A 26,037-nucleotide genomic window follows, 5' to 3' on the forward strand; every position below is an offset into this window, starting at 1 on the left:
CATCTACATGAAATACATTATCATTTCACTTGTTCCCTTTCTATTGGTATCAACAGTGCTGTTTGTGCAAAATTCAATAAATAATTCATAAAATTGAGAGCATTGACCACATTGTTGACAATATGGAGCAAAGTAAACATTGAACATATTCAGCACCAGAGCTGAGTGGTCTTTGTGGAGGAACATCCGCTTAATCCCCATGAAAATAATTCAATTTAATCATGGCTGCCACTTCTCTGTTTTGCCTTTACCTTCTCTACATACTCATTCTTTCCCAAAATAAACAAGATCTTCCTTTTGAAAATCCTCCATAACTAGTTTCTATGCTGTTACCACTTCTGACGGCAGCATTTTCGACCACCAGGCAGATTATAATCAGATTCTTGAACTGCAACGGTTCAGGAATCAGCTCACCGCCATCTTCTGAAGGGCCATTACGAATGGGTTATAAAATGCTGGCCTAGTCAGCATCTCAAGAATGGATTCTTACACAACTGTACAGTCAAAGCGCAAACAGAACGGTAGCACAGTGATTAGCACTGGTTGCTTCACAGCGCCAGGGACCCGGGTTCGATTCCCGGTTTGGGTCACTGTCTGTTCGGAGTCTGCACGTTCTCCCCGTGTTTGCGTAGGTTTCCTCCGGGCGCTCTGGTTTCCTCCCACATGTCCCAAAAGGCGTGCTTATTAGGTGAATTGGACATTCTGAATTCTCCCTCGTGTACCCGAACAGGCACCAGAGTGTGGCGACTAGGGGATTTTCACAGTAACTTCATTGCAGCAGGCCTACTTGTGACACTAATAAAGATTTTTTTTTTAAATGAACAATGCCAGTCATTATTAAAACTCGCTACGCACAGGGTTGGAAAAAATCCGGAGCTCGTGACCAGATATTGATCCAAAAATGTACAGGGGCCAAGATCAAAATGTTTCCCTGCACATAAAAATATTTTGCATTGTCCACCTGACATCAGCACTTTGATATGTTGGCACGGTGAGATGAAGTAAGCCGAGAAGAAATTTATGTGGAACATAAACAACAGCGTAGATCAATGGAGCCTGGCCTGTTTCTGTACTGTATACATTTTACAATATGGTACTATCTAATGAAAATTAATTTCATAATATCGTGGCAAGTGAAAGGCTGAGAGATTCATGGAAGGCCTTCTTGAACTTAGCACAGCTGACAATGAGGGGGTGATACATATCAGAGATGCGGAGCAAGCCTGAAATGAAGGAGCCCCAAGATCTCAAGTGTTTTATCGGGCTGGAGTGAGTTACTGAGATAGGAAAGAGTGAGGCCATGGAGAACTTTGAAAAAAAAGAATGACAATTTTTAAATTGAAACATTTCTCTCACTGGAGCCAATGTGGGTTAGGGAGCAATGGGGTGATGGGTGGATGGTACTTGATGCAAGTTAAGCCACGAGCACACAGTGATCTGAATAAGTTTATGGAAAGTACAAGATTGGACGCTGAGCAGAAGAGCCTCAGTGAACCCATTCTTTTTCTTTCCTCTTACCACATCTGGAGGCACATGAATCAATCAAAGCATGTGTTTCCATTTGTTTCTATTCTTTCATGGGATATGGGCATTGCTGGCTGGTCCAGCATTTATTGCCCATCCCTAATTGCCCATGAACTAAGTGGTTTGATTGGCCATTTCAGAATCAACCACATTACTGTTTCCAGAGATAATTTATTTCTGGAACAGGTCGCTGGCCTATCATTAGAGGCTGTAGTTTAAGAGGTGGCACTTCACATTAAGCATGGCTGACCAGGTGACTCTCCCGCCCTAACCACCTGCCATAGGCGCATCAGAAAGATTTTCAGTATGACAGTCAACCTGTTTGGCCACATTACACATGCACTATCTGAGGCCATCAGGCCCTGGAGTGGGACCCAAATGCAGTGCTCTAGCGCAGAGGTAGGGTGGTTACCCACTATGCCACAATACTTTCGCAGTAAACCCATTAGCGGCGGTCAAAAGTTAAAAGCACAAATTTGGATACAGTTTTCCTCAGGCTTAAGTGGGTCGGTGCAGACTCGATGGGCCAAATGGCCTCCTTCTGCACTGTATGTTCAATAAAAATATCCAGAAATATGTAGCTGGTTGATTTTTCTTAGAGATGTGAGGGTTTCTTCCATCCTACTTCAATCTTTCTATCACTTTCAGTTGCGAAATGGTGTGAGTGAAATGGAATGAGAGCGGTTGCTGTTATTTCAGTGTGGTCTGACCTGGTTAATGATTGGAGGTTATGCAGACCAGGGAAGGCACCTCACATTGTACAGCTGCTCACTCTACCCATGCCCGCTTCTCAAGGTTGGGTGTCTCTTTTTGTAATTCAGTCACTCCTGCCGTGCATCTGATCAACAGATCTTTCTGTTTGTTCTCCCCTCCATGCGTCCCAGTGCCTTTTCCCTGCTTCTGAACTTAGCAAAAGCCTATTACGTATGTTACATTTTCCAGTTCTGACAAAAGAGCTGTAGCAATCTCAGATGGCCACCTGCAAAGGACCATGGGAATTATGGCCAACCCAGAACTCAGACAGATACAGAGCCTATGGTAACCAGACAGGTAACCAGACCTGATCGAAACCCCCCGCTCGTTTGCATTTTAATGGACCATTTTCCCAGGACAATAGAACTCCAATCAAGCAACCGGTACAGTCACAGACTGATCGGCGCCACTCCTTTTACTCAGAAACGTCAATTACCAAGGTCGATGACCGCTCAGGACCCCCACCCGCCCCTTTATTGGCCGAAATCGAAGACAATGATCAGAGCCCTGTCGAACTATTGGGTCCAAGTTTAAGGACCAACCCAAAGAGCGTGAAATCCCAGAGAGATAAAAGCGAGCACAGCCATGTGTTCAGTTTCTTTTGGATCCGGCCTGTGCAAACCAATTGCAGCAGGAACAACCAGCCAAGTTCAAGACCAATGATCGCTACCTGAAGGATGAGCCCAGCAGAGACAGAGCCACTTTCTTCAAACCAGCCAAGTGAAATCCAGATAAAGGCCTTATCCATTTGCACAGTGCCGGTCGCCCTGAAGTTAAGTATACGTTATTGTAGCTGATAGGTGTAGTTTAACTCGTAGTAGATATTGTGTTTGCATATCGAGGTAACTCTTGTGTATGTAAATAAACCATGTTTTGAACTAACTAACTGGTTGTGTGGTCATTTGATCGATATAAGGGAAGGCTTGTGGTTCACCAACATCATTAATATTAGCAACAGATCACAGCTCTAAAACAAGCAGCCAAATCTTCAGGACTCTGGGTCATTCGAGGCCAGATATACAACCGAGGGTGCATGTAGGAACTCTGCAGAAACTGCGATGTGCCCTTTCGCATGGAAATTGCCTGGGAAATTTCAACTTCCATTGGGTAACTCCCTACTCCCAGGATCCTCTGTGACCATCTCTGACTCGGAGCTAGAGTCAGGGACTTTGGACAATTCTGAGGAACTCACCTGAAAGTTAACCAGAAATTGTTAAACAAATTCAAACACAGGGAATGATTCTCAGGCCTTGTTATGCTCCCGCTCAAGTGAAACGAGGGTGGTGTGTTGCGGGAAAGGCCAAAAACGAGAACCGCGATGCAACCGGCTCACTCCGGTCGGTGAAATTGGGATCTCACTGTAGTGTGGCGAGAAACCAATTATCACCACTTAAACCCAATTTCCATACAATTAGTGAGAACCACCCATATCCAAAGGCCTCCTGTCGTTCAGCGATCTGCCCAGCAAGTGCTCACGCTGGTGCTGATTGAAAACAGTGAACCTGATGGAAGGGCTTCTGTGGGGAGCCGAGGAGGGGAATAGCCATCTTTTCTCATAGGCAAAGAGCCAGGGGGCGCTGGGTTTGCCATCCCAGTGCTCAGTGGGGGGGGTGGGGGACACTCAGCTGTGGGTGGGGGTCCGTCCGCACGGGTGGGCCACCATGGGATGGTAGGGTGAGGAGGCGCCGGGGGGGGGGGGCAACTGGGGGGCAACCGATCGGGGCACCATCATGCGAACCCCAGATTAATTTACCCATTCCGGGGACAACACTTGTCCATGCCCGTCTGCCCCAATGACCACCCCTAACCCCCACCAACTGCCAAGGCCTCTGGCCGTGCAGCAGAAGGCTATTGCGAATACGGAATTGGCAATCGTGGTTAAGTGAGCACTTAACACATCCCAAGTGGATTCCCATGGGTGGGTGGACCATGAAGCATGTGGGAGTCATTGCCTAGCATCCCAATCTTACCTTGATCCATGGACACTGTGCTTGAACACAACAGGAGGCAACACCACACATGCAGCAGCCAACATCCGAACACCCAGTGGGTGGGATACAGCTCTGGGGCCATGTCCACGGCTAGAGATAAGGTGGGTGCTACGGGGAGGGGGAGATGCCTGGAGAGAGATGGGTCAAGGGTTCGGAGGTCGGCCTACATTGCAGAACAAAGTGACGGAGGCATCATAATGATTGTGCACAAAGGTATTTAATGTGTTTTACAATTCCCCATTCTCCCAATGGTGCCGCCGCCTCCACCCCTCATCCACACCCCCTACCTACCCCCCTGACCCGGTGCCCTCAGTGATCCTCTTCATGCATTGCCCTCCCAGATCTACCGCTACGTCTAGGGTTACTCCCCTGAATGCACATCAGTAGTGGAGGAAGTCAGCTGCTTACCACGTCCCGTGGCCTTCGATGCCCCTGGCGGGTGTCCTTTGGGGGCTCTGAGTTGGAAGCACATGCACAGCGGAGCCACCCAGTCCTGTTTGCTGACTTCGAGGCGCGGCCTCATCAGAGGGTTGGAACTCAGGGAAGCTGGTGGCCATCGTCGCCATTCCATGGGTCTGGTCTGGGTTGGCACCCAGCGCCTCCTCCTCCCGGTCGGTGGTTACAGAGCCCCTGGGGTTCACCCTGAGATGGAGGGGCAGCTGGTTGGAGCCCCGGCTGCCCCTGCATCATCTGGTTCTGCCAGCCTTGGCGGTTCCCATGGTCTGCACCATTATGTCGAAGCCCTCGACAATGCGCCTCAGTGACTGGGATATGCTCTGCAAAACTGTATTAAGATCAGCCTGGTACTGGGTGACATCCCCCAGCGAGTCGGGCATTCTGCCGAGACTGTCAGCCATGGCTGTCACTGCCTTGGACACCTTCACTCGTGGTGCGGTGGCCACTTAGCAGTGTTGGCCTCGGTGCTACGCATTGCCGGCATCATCTCCTGCGCCTGTAGCCTCTGGGACTCTTCTAATCGGCTATGGAACTGCTGGAGTTCCGCTGACATCCCCCTCTGAGTGTCCCAGGCGCTCCCTATCATCTCCATCTGCTCCGGGTAACCCACTTCCACAGGCTCAGCATCAGGCTGGGACCCCTGGGTCCTGGGATCCAGCAGCCCTCCGACTGCTGTCTCGCTTGGGGGTTCCTGCCTCCGACTGCTGTCTCGCCTGGGGGTTCCTGCCTCCACCTGAAGTACATCATCAGCAGCTGTGTGATGCTCACCCGATTGTGTCCCCGAAGCCTGTCCACTAACATGTCCCACCGGGGTGTGTGTATCTGCGCTGGTGGAGGGTGGGGATGACAACTGTGCCGCAACTATAATGGTGGCATCCTCGGAGCTCTCCTCCGAGATGGTCTCCTGGGAGGCAGGAAATTTTGCTGCATGGGATGGGCCGTCAGCTGGAGGACCTGCCGGAGAAGTGGTCAGTGGGAGGGATGGGTCAGTCAGTAAGGCAATACCGACTCACATTTGACAGGTCCTCTGGGTGGAGCCCGGTGGTTCCTCACCTCTGTGGCGTCCACCAGCCTCCGTGTGGGTAACCGACCTGTTCTCGGCCACCCCGTCACCTCCAGGGCACGAACCCCAAAGGAGCTGAGGGGTCTTACGTTCGACACCCCTCCGCCAGTCTGGACCCCTCTGGACGATTATGGGAGAACTTTTCCTGAAGAGGCACAGAGAGGGCATTGTTAGGCACACGCGTGGTTCACAATTGTGGGAGGGGTGGGAGTGAAGGGAGCGTTGGGATGGGGTTGTGTAGTTGAAGGGGGGTGGGGGTAGAGGGAGGGTTGGGGGTTGCATGGGGCGTGGATGCTCCCTTGACAAGTGATGGGCTCAGGTTTGGTGCAGCAGCTAGAAACAGGGAAACAAATTACGTAGGGTTGGTTACATAACAAGGTGTTATAACTGTCTCCCTTGTGGGCTATATTAAGGGTTAAGAATGTAAAGTTTTGGTTTCAGTTTAAGGTGATTTGGGGGTTGTTCAGTTTAGTCTGCCCATGTGTGTTTCCAAACAATGCTTGAACTTTTGACTCAGTTGAAAGACTTCTCAAAGCAAGAATACACAGAGGTTACTGTGGAGAAAATTGCAGAAGGTGGAGCTATACTTGAAAAGGAAAATTGGTAGGGGGGCCTTTGAGAAAATAAGTGTAAGAGAAGCTAACCTGGAGGCTGTAGTCATTCTGTCTATTGTGCTTAATCATATGACTTGGTACTTTCTGCATCTTGAGGGAGGAAAAGAGGGAGTTCTGGAGAATTGGGTAAGACCAAGAAGATCTGTAAAGAGAGGACAAGTCCAATTACGGAGCAGACGTCAAGGGATTGTCTATGGGTTGGATTTTACAAGCCCCTGGCGGGCATGTTTCCCATGGGGCACACATAAAATAAGAGGGGAGCTAACAACGGGGTGAGTCCGCTGCTGCCTCCTTTGTATTATTCAGCCCTATTGGTGTCTGTTAGGTTGTGGCATGTGACCATCAACAATATCTATACTTGGATCAGCAGGTCATGTTGCTGGGGATATAGCACAGACCTGAGCTGTAACATATGTAGCCCAATCCAGAGTAAAAAAGGAATTGCCTTCCAGTGTACGGGCATGTTTAAAAGAATGATAGCCACAGTAACAAGATTAAACTGGACTAAATCTGTTGGATTGAGTTTAAGGTCAAAGCTCATGTTGTTTAGAATCTTCTTTGCTCAGTGTATCTGTTTAGACATTATTGCTTGAGTTTGTTTTCTTCAAATATATTTGGTAAATATTCTTTTGGTGTTTCAATTTAATTTTGGAACCATGCTGTTTATTACCTTGCCCCCCTTTACCCCAAGTTCTTCCACACATTATATTATTTAAATGATTAAGGCCTATCAAGCCAGATCCTAACAAATATGCGTCTTGACCAGTATTAATATAACTGGGATCATAACAAAGCTTAGGATAGATATGTCCTGGTGTTAAGCAAGATACAGAGAGGAGACAATAAGAAGAAGTCCATCGTTAAAGGCAGAGATCCTGTGGTGGGTTAAAGTTCACTTAACTAGGGTGGAGTCTGTTTGGAGCATGGGGAAACTGATGTCCAGGTTTCATGACAGGTGCGGAGAGTATGTGAGTCAAAAAGCTCTTTCAAAGGAAGAGTAACACAAGTAACTTTCTGTAGATTACAATGTGCAATATGCAATATGTAATTATAAAATAAATGTTTACTTACAACAGTTACAGCATCATTAAGGAGCGACTCGCCAAACACAATGATGAATAGAGTTTCATTAACATGAACTTCCTCAAACACAGCTATTACTGCCACTGGATCCACGGCAGATATCAGACTGCCAAAAAGCAGGAAATCAAGCAAATCTGCTTCCACTTTAGGATCTGAAAAAAATGAGCGAGGTATTGGAGAAAGTTACTTATACAATAAGTGATGGTGTTTCACAAGATATTCTACTACAGCATCTCATCATTCAAATAGAAAAAGAATGCAGAATAATGGGCAAGCTAATGGGGCTAAAGGTAGACAAGTCTCCTGGCCCTGATGGAATGCATCCAGAGTACTAAAAGAGATGGCTAGGGAAATTGCAAATGCATTAGTGTTAATTTACCAAAATTCACTAGACCCTGGGATGGTCCCGGCAAATTGGAAATTAGCATACGTGACACCACTGTTTAAAAAAGGAGGAAGGCAGAAAGTGGTAACGATCAGCCAGTTAGCTTAACTTCGGTAGTAGGGAAGATGCTGGAATCTATCATCAAGGAAGAAATAACGAGGCATCTGGCTGGAAATTGATCCATTGGACAGATGCAGCATGGGTTCATAAAGGGCAGGTCGTGCTTAATTAATTTAGTGGAATTTTCTGAGGACATTACCAATGCGGTAGACAATGGGGAGCCAATGGATGTGGTATATTAGGATTTCCAGAAAGCTTTTGACAAGGTGCCACACAGAAGGTTGCTGCATAAAATAAAGATGCATGGCGTTAAGGGTAAAGTAGTAGCATGGATAGAGGACTGGTTAATTAATAGAAAGCAAAGAGTTGGGATTAATGGGTGTTTCTCTGGTTGGCAATCAGTAGCTAGTGGTGTCCCTCAGGGATCAGTGTTGGGCCCACACTTATTCACAATTTACATAGATGATTTGGAGTTGGGGACCAAGGGCAATGTGTCCAAGTTTGCAGACGACACTAAGATGAGTGGTAAAGCAAAAAGATACTGGAAGTCTGCTGAGGGATTTGGATAGTTTAAGTGAATGGGTTAAGGTCTGGCAGATGGAGTACAATGTTGACAAATGTGAGGTTATCCATCTTGATAGGAATAATAGCAAAAGGGATTATTATTTTAATGATAAAATATTAAAACATGCTGCTGTGCAGAGAGACCTGTGTGTGCTAGTGCATGAGTCGCAAAACGTTGGTTTACAGGTGCAACAGGTGATTAAGAGAGCGAATGGAGTTTTGTCCTTCATTTCTAGAGGGATGGAGTTTAAGACTAGGGAGGTTATGCTGCAATTGTATAAGATGTTAGTGAGGCCACACCTGGAGTATTGTGTTAGTTTTGGTCTCCTTACCTGAGAAAGGGCGTACTGGCGCTGGAGGGTGTGCAGAGGAGATTCACTAGGTTAATCCCAGAGCTGAAGGGGTTGGATTACGAGGAGAGGTTGAGTAGACTGGGACTGTACTCGTTGGAATTTAGAAGGATGAGGGGGGGTCTTATAGAAACATATAAAATTGTGAAGGGAATAGATAGGATAGATGCGGGCAGGTTGTTTCGGGTGAAAGCAGAACGAGGGGGCAAAGCCTCAAACTAAGGGGAAGTAGATTTAGGACTGAGTTTAGGAGGAACATCTTCACCCAAAGGGTTGTGAATCTATGGAATTCCCTGCCCAGTGAAGCAGTTGAGGCTCATTCTTTAAATGTTTTCAAGGTAAAGAGAGATAGTTTTTTGAAGAACAAAGGAATAAAGGGTAATGGTGTTCGGGCCGGAAAGTGGAGCGGAGTCCACAAAAGATCAGCCATGATCTCATTGAATGGCGGAGCAGGCTCGAAGGGCCAGATGGCCTACTCCTGCTCCGCGTTCTTATGTTAATGAATACAAGTAGGGTTGCAGTCTCCAACTACTGAAGATTAATCTCACAGATCCTGCTGCAAGAAAACTGCGAAAGGTCTCGGGCTGTTTGACTGCCAATTATCCAAAATATTGAAGGTGGTTTGCTGTGTTGAAGGACTCATCAGCTATCCAATGATGAAAATGTGACAGCTGGAGTTGGAAGGTCATTTGCTGAAACCTCCTGGAACCTGTACAATCTTAAGTATATCCTCCTAATAATCTGTCTTTATTGTATAGAGTTCTGGTTTTGGTGCTCAGCAATTGTTTAAAAGAATGATAAACAAGGGAAGAGTTGCATTTATTTGGTACCTTTCACAACCTCAGGAAGTCCAAATGTGCCTTGAAGCAACAGTCGCTGTTGTCGGGTAATAAATACGACAGCCAATGTGTGCACAGCAAGTTCCCGCAAATTCAGTGGGATAATCAGGCATTCTGACTTTGATGTTGATTAAGCAATAAGTATTGGTCAGGATATCGGGAATAACATCCTTGCTGCAGTTCTGATGAAAGGTGATCAACTTGAAATGTTAACTCTGTTCCTTTCTCCACACCTGCTGAGCATTTCCAGAATTTTCTGTTTCTGTTTTTATACCAAGCGGAACTTGCCTGTTCTTCTTCAAAATCGCACGATGGGATCATTTACATCCACCATAGTGGGCAAACAATTTAATGTTTGAAAGACAGCACCGCTGTTAGTGCATGGTTCTCTAGGTACTGCACTGGGATGTTAGCCTCGATCTTTGCTGGAGTGGGATTCGAATCCTGAACTCTTTGCCTCAGAGGCAAGAATGCTACCATTGTCATGGATTGACACAATGACATACCGTAGCAGAAAATCTCTTATTGAATAATTCCATTTCTTTTTTCATTCTTTTCTTTGGATGTGGGTATTGCTTTAAGGCTAGCATTTGTTGCCTTTCCCTAATTTCCCATGAAATGAGTGGCCATTTCAGAGGCAGCTAAGAGTCAACCACATTGCTGTGAGTCTGGAGTTGCATGTAGGCATGATGGCAGATTTCATTCCCTTCCCTAAAGGACACTACTGAACCAGGTGGGGTTTTACAACAATTGATGATAGTTCCCCTTGGGTATGCTGGCGTTGCCGAATATGATAAATTATTATTGGGCGGTGAATATTGCAATGGTGAGGAACAGGGCAGTGGGGGAGGGGCGGTATGGGAATGGATGGAGGTGGCGGCATGTAGGGGAACGGGTTTGAGGGCGTTGTTGTTGTTGGTGCCTTTACCGTTCTCAGGTACTCTATGAGGCCCAGTGGTGGTGTCGGCCCAAAGGGTGAGGGGACAGTGCAGGTAGCATTTGGGGCTGGAAGGTGGCTCGGTGTGAGCACCTATCTGCGACAACCATAGGTTTGTGCTGGCGGGGCTGGATGCAAGGTTTCGGGGGTGATGGCAGGTGGGGATTAAGCGCTTTGCGGACTTGTTTATAGTGGGCAAATGTGCAGGGCTGGAGGGCTTGGAGTTGCCCGGGGGAATGGCATTTAGGTACCTGCAGATTCGGAATTTCATGAGGAGGAGGTGCCGTCCTTTCCTGGGCTGCCGCCCCTGGGGTTGCAGGACACGTTGCTGTTGAAGGATCATATAGGGAGGGGAAGGTGTCAGATATCTATGAGGAATTGATGGAGTAGGAGGGAGCCCTATTGAGGGATATTAAGCATAAATGGGAGGAGGAGCTGGAAGGGAGGTGGGCGCCAAGATGTGGGCAGAGGCCATGCGGAGGGTGAACGCGTCCCTGTTGTGTGCGAGATTAAGCTGTATCCAGTTAAGGTGGTGCGTAGGGCCCACATAACGTGGATGAGTAGGTTCTTTGTGGGGGTAGAGGACAGGTATGGGCGGTATGCGGGGCGGTCCACGAATCATCTCCAACATGTTCTAGGCGTGTCCAAGGGGGTTCTGGCAGGGGTGTTTAGACGTGATGTCTGAGGTGTTGGGTGTGGGGGTGGTTTCGAGTCCAGAGATAGCGATATTTTGGGTGTCAGAACACCCGGGAGTCCAGAGGATGAGAGAGGCCGACGTTTTGACCTTTGCCTCCCTGATAGCCCGGAGACGGATGTTTGCCAGGGTGGTGGGACTCGGAGCCGTCGAAAGTGGGAGTGTAGGTGAGCAACCTGGCAGAATTCGTGATGCTGGAAAAGGTCAAGTTTGCTCTGCGAGGGTCAGTAGAGGGGTTCACCCAGACGGAGAAGCCGTTTATTGATTTTTTTAAGGAGGATTGAGGGGTCAGCAAGGGGGGCGGGGGGGAGGAGGTTAAAATGGGGAAGACGGCATGTGGCAAGATGTTGGCGTCTGATGGGCAGGTGGGTTGTGGTTGTTTTATTGAGTTGCTTTGTTCTTCTGATATTTTGTGTATATATGTGAAAATGCCTTAAATAAAAATATTTTAAAAATAAACGATGATAGTTGCATGGTCACCATTATAGAGATTAGTTTTCAACTCCAGATTTTATTAATTAATTTATTTTAATTTCCACCACTGCTGTGGTGGGATTTGAACCTATGTCCCACAGAACATGAGCCTGCATCTCCGGATTACTAGCCCAGTGACACAACCCCCATGCCACCATCTCCCCTCAAACATTGTAGTGTTTCAATTGAAATCCATAAAAAATACCCCACCTGAAAAAATGTTTTCACACATCTGTTCTTCAATCTTAGCTTGAGCTACAACTTTGCCTTGGCTATAATTCAAAATAGGGGTGAAGTGCTGCATTTGTCTGTTCCCTTGCCTCTGCAGCGTGCTCCAGCTTCGATGCCAGTGCATTGTACCAAACATGATTCCCCATTAGTCATAGCACCTGATTCCGGTTAAAGTATCAATGTCAGTGCGAACAATGCATGAAGGAGGCAATCATTTAAACTGTACATTAGAAATAGAAAGGATTTTAAAAAATTGTTACGGAATTGTTTTATTTGTTTTACAAGTGTAAGATATTAGTTTGACAAAATGGACCATGTAAAAAGTGCTGAGTCTGAATGATTTATGATTGGGTCATGTTATTAAGCACACATACTACATCAAAGTCATCTTTCAGTTGAGAAAATTCAATCACAGCACCAGCTGCCGTTCAATATTTGCAACAACAAACATGACGTTTGGGCTGAAGACAAATTTGAACTGAATTAAATCAGTCAGCAATCATGTTAATGCACAACATTCTAAACTAATAAACTTTTAAAAATTAATTTGCGGGACTGGACCAGCATTTATTGCCCAACCCTAATTGTTCTTGAAGAGGTGGTAGCGAGCTTCCTTCTTGAACCGCTGCAGTCCCTGTGGCGTAGGTACACACACAGTGCTGCTGGGGAGGGAGTTCCAGGATTTTGATCCAATGACAGCGAAAGAAAGGCGATATATTTGCAAATCAGCATGGGAGTGACTTGGTGAGGTACTTCCAGGTGGTGGTGTTCCCATGTGTCTGCTACCCTTGTCCTCCCAGATAATAACAGCCGTGGGTTTGGAAGGTGCTGCCTAAGGTGCCTTGGTGCCTAAGGTGCCTTGGTGAGTTCCTGTACATATTGCTGCCACTGTTGGTCGGTGGTGGAGGGAGTGAATGTTTGTGTAAGGAGTGCCAATCAAGCTGGTTGCTTTGTCCTGGTTTGTATCAAGCTTCTTGAATGTTCCTGAAGCTGATTTCTAGCCTCTGGCCTACTCTTGTAGTCACAGTATTTATATGGCTAAGTCCAGTTCAGTTCTGCTCCAGTTCAGCTTATTGGGTTACCCCAGGATGTTGATAGTGCGGGATTCAGCGATGGCAATATCATTAAATGCCTCGGGGAAGTTGGTGAAGGAGGTGACTAGAAGTCAATCTTTACACAGTTTTGGACTTATTCACAAAGTATAGTTGCTTCCCTACTCTCCAAGCCACCATCAGCGTCAATTGTGCAAAGGTCATTATCTAATGCATGCCCCACCTGCAGGCACTTAAATTAATTTATACAATTCGCAAAATATTGCCTGGTTACATTTTATAATTGCTTTGAAATAATTGTTTTCTCTACCAACTGCTATATTTTAAGCCCATTTGGTGATTTCATACTGAAACAGGTAAAAGGATTGCAGGAGGAAGTTAAAGAAGATGAATGAGAAAAGAAAGGCGAACCACAAGAGAAGCGGAGGGGGGAAGGGGTGGCAGAAGGGGGTGGGGGGAAGAGGGAAGAAGGAGGAGACAGGGAACAATAGAGGGGAACTAGAGGGGGGGAGGGGAAGCAAAAATGATAGCCGGAAGGAGAGCACGGGAAACGACAACAAACTCGGCAAATACAGTAACAGAGAGCAAGGACAATACAGACGAAAGACGGGATGAACGGCCGAAGCGAGGTGAACGCGCAACAACAACGGCAGCGAAAACCGTCCTGGAGAAGCAAGTAACAACACCAACACCAGATCCATTCTTGTATTGCTCTCTCTGTGTTGGACATTGCTTTGCGCAAGTCGAGAAGACACAGCCGGAGTGAGGCACATCCAGAGTGGGAATTGCAACTTGGTAATTTGGTGCAGTGAGGTAATTTGGTGCAGAGTGGGAGAAGGTGCTTTTTCTCTACTGTTTTGTTCTCTCTCTTTCTTTGGTCTGTAACTTTTAATCTGCAGGGAGAGAACCAGAGAGCATCTGAGACCCTGGGTGAGTTCTCCCAATGAGCCAAAGAAGACACAGCCAGAGTGAGGCACAACCAAGAGTGAGTTTGGGAATTCGAAGCTGGGTGGGGAGGAGGTGTTTTTTAACCCTGGTAAGTGACTGGTAAGTAGTTTTTCTTTTCATTGTCTAATTTATTTATTTTTATTTTGAAATTGTCGTTGTATAAGTTTACCTAAGGTTTAAGACATGGCAGGAGATCCCAGACCCATGTCATGCTCCTCGTGTGCGAAGTGGGAGCTCAGGGACACGTCCACTGTCACTGGCACCTTCACGTGCAAGAAGTGTGTTCAGTTGCAGCTCGTGTTAGACCGCTTGACGGCTCTGGAGCTGCGGATGGACTCACTTTGGAGCATCCGCGATGCTGAGGAGGTCGTGGATAGCACGTTTAGCGAGTTGGTCACACCGCAGGTGAAAGTTACTGAGGGAGATAGAAAATGGGTGACCAAAAGACAGAGCAAGAGTAGGAAGGCAGTGCAGGTGTCCCCTGCGGTCATCTCCCTGCAAAACAGATATACCGCTTTGGATACTGTTGGGGGAGATGGCTCACCAGGGGAAGGCAGCAGCAAGGTTCATGGCACCATGGCTGGCTCTGCTGCGCAGCAGGGCAGGAAGAAAAATGGCAGGGCTATAGTGATAGGGGACTCGATCGTAAGGGGAATAGACAGGCGGTTCTGTGGACGCAATCGAGACTCCAGGATGGTATGTTGCCTCCCTGGTGCAAGGGTCAAGGATGTCTCGGAGCGGCTGCAGGACATTCTGGGGGGGGGGGGGGGGGGGGGGGGGGAGAGGCGGGGGGGGGCGGGGGCGCGCGGGTAGGAGGGTGGCGGATTCTTTGTTAAGTAGGGGGGTTTGACTTTGTTTTGATATAATTCAAATGTAGGGGGGGTTAAAATGTTTGTACTCTGAAAAATTTCTTCAATAAAAAGTATTTTAAAAAAAAAAGGATGTCTCGGAGCGGCTGCAGGACATTCGGGGAGGGGGATGGTGAACAGCCAGCTGTCATGGTGCACATAGGCACCAACGATATAGGTACAAAACGGGATGAGGTCCTACAAGCTGAATTCAGAGAGTTAGGAGTTAAACTAAAGAGTAGGACCTCAAAGGTAGTAATCTCAGGATTGCTACAACTGCCACAAGCTAGTCAGAGTAGGAATGTCAGGATAGATAGGATGAATACATGGCTCGAGAGATGGTGCAAGAGGGAGGGATTCAAATTCCTGGGGCATTGGGACCGGTTCTGGGGGAGGTGGGACCAGTACAAACCAGACGGTCTGCACCTGGGCAGGACTGGAACCGATGTCCTACGGGGGTGTTTGCTAGAGCTGTTGGGGAGGGTTTAAACTAATGTGGCAGGGGGATGGGAACTGATGCAGGAAGTGGGAAGATAGTAAAACAGGGACAAAAACAAAAGGAAGTAAGGGGGAAAGTGCAAGGCAGAGAAGACATAGTCAAAATCAAAAAGGGCGACAGTACAAGGCACAGTGACTGAGGGAAGCTCAGTGAATAGGCCCAGTAATACTAAAAGGAATACAACTGCAGATGTTAAGATTCAAAACAGAGGTATAAAAACCAACATAAGTGTACTTTACCTGAATGCTCGTAGTATTCGGAATAAAGTAAATGAGTTGATGGCGCAAATCATCGTGAATGACTTTGATTTAGTGGCCATTACTGAAACATGGTTAAAGGATGGTCACGACTGGGAGTTAAATATCCGAGGGTATCAAAGTATTCGGAAGGACAGAGTGGATGGTAAGGGATGTGGTGTAGCTCTGTTTTTTAAGGATGACATCCGGGCAATAGTAAGGGATGACATCGGTGCTATGGAGGATAAGGTTGAATCCATTTGGGTGGAAATCAGGAATAGTAAGCCAAAAAAGTCACTGATAGGAGTAATCTATCGGCCACCAAATAGTAACGTTATGGTGGGGCAGGCAATAAACAAAGAAATAACTGATGCATGTAGAAATGGTACAGCAGTTATCATGGGGGATTTTAATCTACATGTCGATTGGTTTAACCAGGTCGGTCAAGGCAACCTTGAGGAGGAGTTTATAGAATGTATCCGCGATAGTTTCCTAGAACAGTATGTAATGGAACCTACGAGGGAACAAGCGGTCCTAGATCTTGTCCTGTGTAATGAGACAGGATTGATTCATGATCTCATAGTTAGGGATCCTCTCGGAAGGAGCGATCACAATATAGTGGAATTTAAAATACAGATGGAGGGTGAGAAAGTAAAATCAAATACTAGTGCTTTGTGTTTAAACAAAGGAGATTACAATGAGATGAGAGAAGAACTAGCTAAGGTAGACTGGGAGCAAAGACTTTATGGTGGAACAGTTGAGGAACAGTGGAGAACTTTCCAAGCGATTTTTCCACAGTGCTCAGCAAAGGTTTATACCAACAAAAAGGAAGGACGGTAGAAAGAGGGAAAATCGACCATGGGTATCTAAGGAAATAAGGGAGAGTATTAAAATTGAAGGAAAAAGCATACAAAGTGGCAAAGATTGGTGGGAGACTAGAGGACTGGGAAATCTTTAGGGGGCAACAGAAAGCTACTAAAAAAGCTATAAAGAAGAGTAAGATAGAGTATGAGAGTAAACTTGCTCAGAATATAAAAACAGACAGTAAAATTTTTTACAAATATATAAAACAAAAAAGAGTGGCTAAGTAAATATTGGCCCTTTAGAGGATGAGAAGGGAGTTTTAATAATGGGAGATGAGGAAATGGCTGAGGAACTGAACAGGTTTTTTGGGTTGGTCTTCACATGCCAGTGACTGATAGAAATGAGGCTATGACAGGTGAGGACCTTGAGAGGATTGTTATCACTAAGGAGGTAGTGATGGGCAAGCTAATGGGGCTAAAGGTAGACAAATCTCCTGGCCCTGATGGAATGCATCCCAGAGTGCTAAAAGAGATGGCTAGGGAAATTGCAGATGCACTAGTGATGATTTACCAAAATTCACTAGACCCTGGGGTGGTCCCGGTTGATTGGAAATTAGCAAACGTGACACCATTGTTTAAAAAAGGAGACAGGCAGAGAGCAAGAAATTATAGGCCAGTGAGCTTAACTTCGGTAGTAGGGAAGATGCTGGAATCTATCATCAAGGAAGAAATAGAGAGGCATCTGGATAGAAATTGTCCCATTGGGCAGATGCAGCATGGGTTCATAAAGGGCAGGTCGTGCCTAACTAATTTAGTGGAATTGTTTGAGGACATTACCAGTGCAGTAGATAACGGGGAGCCAATGGATGTGGTATATCTGGATTTCCAGAAAGCCTTTGACAAGGTGCCACACAAAAGGTTGCTGCATAAGATAAAGATGTATGGCATTAAGGGTAAAGTAGTAGCATGGATAGAGGATTGGTTAATTAATAGAAAGCAAAGAGTGGGATTAATGGGTGTTTCTCTGGTTGGCAATCAGTAGCTAGTGGTGTCCCTCAAGGATCCGTGTTGGGCCCACAATTGTTCACAATTTACATAGATGATTTGGAGTTGGGGACCAAGGGTAATGTGTCCAAGTTTGCAGATGACACTAAGATGAGTGGTAAAGTGCAGAGGATACTGGAAGTCTGCAGAGGGATTTGGATAGGTTAAATGAATGGGCTAGGGTCTGGTAGATGGAATACAATGTTGACAAATGTGAGGTTATCCATTTTGGTAGGAATAACAGCAAACGGAATTATTATTTAAACGATAAAATATTAAAGCATGCTGCTGTGCAGAGAGACCTGTGTGTGCTAGTGCATGAGTCACAGAAAGTTGGTTTACAGGTGCAACAGGTGATTAAGGAGGCAAATGGAATTTTGTCCTTCATTGCTAGAGGGATGGAGTTTAAGACTAGGGAGGTTATGCTGCAATTGTATAAGGTGTTAGTGAGGCCACACCTGGAGTATTGTGTTCAGTTTTGGTCTCCTTACTTGAGAAAGGACGTACTGGCACTGGAGGGTGTGCAGAGGAGATTCACTAGGTTAATCCCAGAGCTGAAGGGGTTGGATTACGAGGAGAGGTTGAGTAGACTGGGACTGTACTCTTTGGAATTTAGAAGGATGATGGGGAGATCTTATAGAAACATTTAAAATTATGAAGGAAATAGATAGGATAGATGTGGGCAGGTTGTTTCCACTGGCGGGTGAAAGCAGAACTAGGGGGCATAGCCTCAAAATAAGGGGTAGTAGATTTAGGACTGAGTTTAGGAGGAACTTCTTCACCCAAAGGGTTGTGAATCTATGGAATTCCTTGCCCAGTGAAGCAGTTGAGGCTCCTTCATTAAATGTTTTTAAGGTAAAGATAGATAGTTTTTTGAAGAATAAAGGGATTAAGGGTTATGGTGTTCGGGCCGGAAAGTGGAGCTGAGTCCACAAAAGATCAGCCATGATCTCATTGAATGGCGGAGCAGGCTCGAGGGGCCAGATGGCCTACTCCTGCTCCTAGTTCTTATGTTCTTATAACTAATGTAATTGTTTCTCCGGCACCCAAATGTATATGCACCTCCCCAGTTTCCCCCCCTCCCCCCCAAAAACAGGTGCCTACTCATTTGTTAAACGTAATATTGTTAACTGTACAGAGTCGCTGTTTTTGAGCCAGTGTACAATATCCTACCAGTTTTTTTCTTCTTTATATATACATTTTAATCTGTGTACAAAACTGTAAATATACCATGTTCAAAAACCTAATAAAAAGCATTTATATTAAAAAATAGAGGAATGAGTCCTCAATACAAAGGGTGATTTTGCAATCCTGCAGTCACAGTCGGTGGGCTGTACTCATTGGTGCCACAGCAAAAAAGTAGACCATTCAGACTACAGTGCAGGTGCCAGCTCTCTGCAAGAGCAATTTAGCTAGCCCCATTCCCCCTACCCTCTTCTGTAAGCTCTGTAAAGTTGTTTTTTCCCCTTCAAGTGTGTATCCGACTCCCTTTTTAAAGCCATAATTGTGTCTGCCTCCACCATTTCAGGCTGAACATCCTAACTATTCAATGTTGAAAAAAGTACATCCTCATGTGTCTTTGGTTGTTTTGCCAATCAGCTTAAATCTGTGTCCTCTGATTTTCGATCCATCCACCAACGTAAATCATGTCTAGCTGTTCTGTCTCGACTTCTCACTGTCAAATCTCTCTTCAACCTTTTCAGAGGAGAACAACTCCAGCGTCTTCAATCTATCCATATAATTGACCTTCTCAGCACTGGAACCGTTATCATAAATCTTTTCTGCACCCTTCACATCCCTTCTAAAGTGTGGTGCCCAGAGTTGGACACAATACTCCAGTCGAGGCTTAACGATTGTTTTAGCAAGGTTTGCAATGATCTTAGCAGGAGAAGCAGAACCACAAGTCTACAGCTCTATATATCCCCTATGCCCCTTTGGGTGCAGTTTCCCTGCAGAGGTCATTTTCATCTTCAATGATAATGTGAAACTTCTCAGCATACAAGCTAAATCTGAGTAGGAGTGAAGTCCTCCCAGTTAATCCCTGTGGTGGGGAGACGGAGCTGACAGCACTGTCATTCAAGTTGTCCCAAACTAAGTGAAGGTACTTGAGGATCCAGATGGCCCACGACTGGGCCCGGCTCCAGAAATTGAACCTGGCTAGTTTGGTGGAAGAGGTGAAAGGGGACCTGAGAAGGTGGGACTCACTCCCGCTCTCCCTGGTGGGGAGAGTGCAGTCGCTAAAAATCAATGTCCTTCGAGATTCCTTTTTGTGTTTCGGTCTCTCCCGATTTTTCACCCAAATTGTTCTTCACCAAGGTGGATAAACTGAAATCGGCTTTGTGTGGTCGTTGAAGAATCCTAGGATTCGTAGAACCGTCTTGCAGGGGGGGATGGCACTCGGGAGGTCTGGCACTGCCAAACGTTGTGTATTATTACCGGGCAGCGAACATGGAAAGGGTGTGGGTTTGGCTTGGGGATCCAGGGGTGTAGTGGATGTAGATGGAGGAAGCATCATGTGTAGGGACGGCCTTGCAGGTGCTGGTTGCTGCCCCTCTCCAGTGCTCTCTGGCCAGGTTCTCGACGAGCCTGGTGGTGGTAGCATCATTGAAAGTCTGGAACAAATTCAGACACCATTTCAGGTTGAGGAGGATGTCCGTGTCTGCACCAATTTGTGGCTACCATGGATTCATTTCGGTGGGAGTGGACACTACCTACAAAACGTGGAAGAGGGAGGGAGGGGGTGGTGAGGTTTAGGGACATGCATGTGGAAGGTAGATTTGCCAGACCACTGGAGTCTGGAGGAGTAAATGAAAAACAAAATGGTGAAAGATATATAATGTGTGATATTGCCTATTTCACACAATTGCCAAGAATTAAAAGTCACCCCGAGGAGAGTAAGAGTGTGGAATTATGCATGACAAAATGAGACAAAGGACTGCCAAAAGGCAACTTGCTAAATTCCTTTTCTACCTGTTTCAGGGTTCTCTATTATCAAGAATTGAATGAAGCAGACTAACACTAACTGCAGCACAGTTCAGCATCTGTTAATAGAGCTCTTTCCTCAGTGCTCCGGCTCAAACCCGTCTGACTGACACATGATCAGATACCAAGCTCAATTCAATAAGAAACAGTGACAATTACTGGAGTAAAGGAGCATGCATAAATCCATTCCATAAACTTTATTTGCACAATTCTGATAAGAGAACAGGCAAAATGATGGACTCAACTTTATAAAGTTGATGAAAGAAAAGATCCCAACAGCCTGTTCTGGAAAGATGCAAACTTTTGGAACTATTAGTCCATTTACTGTTTAAGGCTCTAACATTGCCCTTTTTATACAGTGCAGATCTACCAGTGTGAATTGATCCATAATGGTCAATGTTATATTACTGGGTTCAGTAATATATATCGTTACTAGTTGCTAAATGTCCAGAAGGCCTGATGGTGTGATCCTGAAGAACCACGGGCGAAATTCTCCGACACCCAGCAGGGTCGGAGAGTTGCTCGGGGCCGCCGAAAATCCTACCCCCGCCATGTCCAGAATTCACCCACCTGCAAAAAGTCAGTGTGCTGCCAATCCCGGCGCCTGCCTCGGAGAAGACGGGGGCCGGCGGGAGGCTATGGGTTTCTGTGCTGCCGTTATTCTCTGGCCCGGATGGGCCGAAGTCCCGCCACTGAGAGGCCTCTCCCGCCGCCGTGGTTTGAACCACCTCTGTGCTGGCAGATTCGACGGTGCGGGCGGGCCCCCGGGGTCCTGGGGGGGGGGGGGGGGTGCGCGGGGTGATCGGACCCCGGGGGGTGGCCCCACGGTGGCCAGGCCCGCAATCGGGGCCCAACGATCGGCGAGCGGGCCAGTGCCGTGGGGGCACTCTTTTTCTTCTGCCGCCGCCACGGCCTCCACCATGGCGAAGGCAGAAGAGAATCCCCCAGCGCGCATGCGCCGGTGGTGACATCAGCGGCAGCTGAGTCACCGGCGCATACGCGAACCGGCGAAGGCCTTTCGGCCAGCCCCGGCGGCGGGCGTCAAAGGCTGCTGTTGCCGGTTTTGGCGCCAGTCGGTGTGGTGCCAACCGTTCCAGCGCGGGCCTAGCCCCTCAATGTGAGGGCTTAGCCCCTAAAGGTGCGGAGAATTCCGCTACACCGGGACTCCCGCCCCGCTGGGTAGGGGAGAATTTCACCCCACAAGTCTTCAACTTAAAGCAAACTAATTTATTAAGTAACAATTAATTATAATTGAGTTTGGCACTCTGTCGAACTATCACTAGCAATCAAGTAATTAAAAATTAATGTATTAACTAATTCAAAACGACGTGTGCTAACTATGCTGTGATCTATCTCTCATACGCTAATGCTGTCTAGTCACTCCTGGGTGGAAAGAGACCAAGATCCTCTGGGAGCTGATTCTTATAGTGGGATCTAGTGGTGCCCTCTAGTGGTAGTATTATAGTTAGATGTTATAATTAACCCTTTAGTTATCTACATATATACATATCATTACAGTAAACAGAGCAAGAGTCATGATAGACTGCAACTTACCCATGAGGCCAGCTAGTTTGACAGCCCAAAGCGCTGTTCCAGTTGTAAATGAATTCCAAAGGGTGCCGATTACTGCATACATCAGAATTGCACCAAAGTTGTCAAAGAAGAGTCTGCTGGGCATGAAGTACCCCGAGTCTAGCACAATGGGCGGCAGAAGAAATAGAAAGAATGTATCTGGGTCCAGCTGGTACTCTGGTTTCTTGGCAGCTGCAAGGACAATACCACCAAGGCCCAAACCCAGAAAGATCAGCAGGCAGCTTTCTGGCACCACGGTTGTCACTTTGCTTGAGAGATGGAACACTAAAAATGAACACACAAAGAAAGGTTAGTATGCATGTTTGTTGATTATCGATATAACCATTTACAAATGCAAGTTGTAGTCAGTGTAACTATAGTCTGAGAGGGTAGGAGTTGCATTCAAAATCGTTTCAGTTGTTATTTACAGCACAAAATGAGGCCATTCGGCCCATCATGTCCGCACCGGCTCCCAAAAGGGCTAACCAGCTAGTCCCATTCCTCAGCCCTTCACGTGTGATGTTGTAAAAACATCAATTTAAAAGGAACAATTTTAACATGTACCAAAAGTAGATGGGCGGAATGACCCCCTTTTGCACTGTAAGGATTCTATGAACTGCCTGATTCCTCGGGTGCTGTCCACATGGAGTGGTGTTAGTGGGATATGGGCATTGGGGCACAGAACAAATGAGCCATAAAGGAGGAGAAAAGTCACATTTGCACAGAGAGCAGAAAAGCTACATTGAGGGAACAAAAGTCAATGCAGTTGAGATGAACAAGGAGAAGAATGGAAGCTCAGAAATAAAACAGAAGGTAAGCCACAGCTAGTAAGACAGGAAAGATCTATGGCAGTGAAGGTTAGCAAATCTACTGTTTATTTTTTAGAATGCTTTAATATTTTGGGTATCCATCCTACCATTATTTTCCCATGGCCATTTATGGAGAGTGGATGAGGAAGCTTCTGATGTCAGCTTTGGATCAATGGTAGTCAGTGACTACCTTCCCTCATGCCTCGTGTCTTGTGAGACTGAAATGCTCTGTGATCAAACCTCTCTCCAGGGGCTTGAGCATATAATCTTAGCTGGCACTTCAATGCAGAACTGAGGGAATGCTGAAGTATTGTGGATACTGTCTTTTAGAGGAGCTGTAAAATGGACTTGTCCTCTCAGGTTGTGTAAAAGGTCTCATGGCACTAGGGGCTGTTTAGCACACTGGGCTAAATCACTGGCTTTGAAAGCAGACCAAGGCAGGCCAGCAGCACGGTTCGATTCCCGTAACAGCCTCCCCGAACAGGTGACGGAATGTGGCGACTAGGGGCTTTTCACAGTAACTTCATTGAAGCCTACTCGTGACAATAAGCAATTTTCATTTTTCATTGAGGAGGAGCAGGGTGTTCTCCTGGTGGTATAACCAATATTTATCCTTGAACCAATATCATTAAGACAGTTTGTGTGATTATATATCTCATTGGTGTTTGTGGGAGCTTACCGTATGCCAGCTGACTGTCATCGCATTTCCCAACTTTACAACAGTGATCACATTTCAAAAGATTACTTTCTAGGCTGAAATTCTCTTTGGGATGTGAAGGTCATTGAGAAGTTGCAGAGTAGATTTACCAGAGTGGTTCCAGGGATGAGGGATTTTAGCTGTAAGGTTAAGTTGGAGAGGCTGTGATTGTTCTCCTTAGAACAAAGGAGACTGAGAGGAGATTTGATGGAGGTGTACAAGATTATGACTGGTTAGATAGGTAGAGATGTGCGAAAGGGAAGAGTTTCAGATTCCTGGGACATTGGGACCGGATCTGAGGGAGGTGGAACCAGTACAAACTGGACAGGTTACACCTGGACAGGATTGGGTCTGATGTCCTAGTATTTGGTAGATTGTTTGTGGAGGATTTAAACTACATGGCAGGGGGATGGGAACCTATGCAAGAAGTCAGAGTAGGGGGAAACACGGACAAGAACAAAAGACAGAAAAGGGTTTAAGAGAAGTGATAGGAAGAGAAATCAAGGGCCTGAATCAAACAGGGGTCACAGTTTGGTTCCATCTTTAGGAGGACAAAATAATATACCAGAAATGATGGGGATGATGGTGTTTAGTGAGAGGGAGGAATTGAAGGAAATCGGTATTAGTAGAGAAATGGTGTTGGGAAAATTGATGGGATTGAAGACCAATAAATCCCCAGGACCAGAATAATCTACATTCCAGAATACTTAAGGAAGTGACCCTAGAATAGTGGGTTATCATCTTCCAAGATTCTATTGACTGCAACAGTTCCGACAGACTGGAGAGTAGCTAATGTAACTCCACTATTTAAAAAAGGTGGAGAGAAAACAATAAATTATACACCAGTCAGCCTGATGTCGATAGTGGTGAAAATGCTTGAGTCCATTGTAAAAGATTTAACAGAAGAGCACTTGTAAAACAGTAGCAGGGTTGGGCAGAGTCAGCATAGATTTACAAAAGAGTTGATTAATGATTTGAAAAGGGAACTGGATGGGCTCTTTAAGGAAATAAACTTTCAGGTCCAAGAGGATGGAGCAGAGGAATGGGACTGATTGGATTGCTCTGCAGTAAACCAGCTTGGGCTCAATGGGCTGAATGGCCTCCTTTTGTGCCATAATGACTCCATGGCTTGTGACGAAAAGTACTATGTCAATGTAAGTTCCTTTTCCACCAGTAAGTGAATCACATGTTTTTTTTTTACCCTGATGGTATAGCATATTCCTGCATTATTGGCACAGTTAAGATGCAGAACATTCTACATGCAAAACACTCAACTGTACCGAGAAGGTCATAGTGGATGGCAGATATGATAAAGATCTCCATTCACCAGGGAAATGGTAACTCATAAATTTGACACTTGATGGCTATCAAGTTAGCCTCACTTGCAGACTCACACAATGTAGTTGTCAAGATCTGGTTATATGTATTGAGATAAGACCTGTGTGAAACACGTTGCCGGGCACTGGGCATTACTCAGTTAACCTACAGGTTTTTCATCACGCATTCTGCCTTCAAAGCCAGCTGAGGTTGAAGGAAGGAAACATTTCCTCTTTCTTTTTAGTTTTATGGATCTGATGAGTAAACAGTTTAGAGAGACTCAACCTAGCTTTTAAATATAAAAAGAGTAAAAAGTAACATTAACTAAAATGGAAAACAGGTGGAGAGAAAAGGCAGAATGCAGGGTGAGCAGAAAATAAGCTTTTATTATTTTTAACTTTATTTTAATCATATAGGAATAATGTCACGGTGAATGAACTACTTCTGACATTTAACTAACAACATCCACTTTATACCGGATGATTCATTTATTAAACGTCACACTCTATTGTGAAAGCTCCATTCTCAAACTACATCTGAAGAGACATTTTAATATGGCCTATAATCCCTGTATTAATTTAAAAGCACATTGTTGTCTTGGTAACAGAATTTTAATGTTAAACATCATGTCACTTTTGCAGTCTGACAACGTTAATTGGCAATATGACAATATTGTTGTATCACTGCCTATATGTGCCACTAAAATTTATATACTTGACTAAAACCCCTACAAACGACACAAGGGTTCCTGTTACTGATTGCACATTCCAGAAGGTACCACTCCATATCAATCAGAGGTAACAGGTGAGGGCAGATGCAGGTTTAACCATTACCCCAAAGTCAAATTGCTGAACAGCATTGTCTCAACACATGTTGAATACTGCAGTTGTTATATTAAGAGAAACCAATCACTTAGGTAAGGTGGCTACCATTACCTAACACAAACTGCCACAATCAGATGAGGAGAACTTTGAGGAGGGTGCCAAATATAGCAAAGACTTTTCCGGGCAAACGGAGATGACTCAAGTCTGAAGCAACATCCTTCCACATAGTCCCACTGGACAACAGGTATTTTGTTTGTATACACAGGAAAGTAAATGTGAAAGACCTGCAGCTAAGTGTGATTTTCCTCAACATTACCCAGAGAGAGACAGTCAGGTTGGTGTTGCAGCTGCTTAACTTCAGTACTTCCCCTCATCCATTGTCATCCCG

General features: G+C 45.8%; 1 protein-coding gene across 3 annotated transcripts in view; it reads right to left on the reverse strand.

Annotated features, from left to right (window-relative positions):
* LOC119971383 (sodium/hydrogen exchanger 5-like) overlaps nt 1-26,037 on the reverse strand; it is a 416,159-nt gene that overhangs the window by 216,669 nt on the left and 173,453 nt on the right. For all 3 annotated transcript variants that reach the window (XM_038806843.1, XM_038806842.1, XM_038806844.1), the window contains exons 2-3: nt 21,985-22,287; nt 7,473-7,636 (exon numbers count right to left, since the gene is read on the reverse strand). In XM_038806843.1, coding sequence (XP_038662771.1) covers nt 7,473-7,636; nt 21,985-22,287 — 467 coding nt within the window. The remainder of the gene's footprint in view (nt 1-7,472; nt 7,637-21,984; nt 22,288-26,037) is intronic.

Source organism: Scyliorhinus canicula, chromosome 9 (genome assembly GCF_902713615.1).
Source record: "Scyliorhinus canicula chromosome 9, sScyCan1.1, whole genome shotgun sequence".
Classification (NCBI taxonomy): domain Eukaryota; kingdom Metazoa; phylum Chordata; class Chondrichthyes; order Carcharhiniformes; family Scyliorhinidae; genus Scyliorhinus; species Scyliorhinus canicula.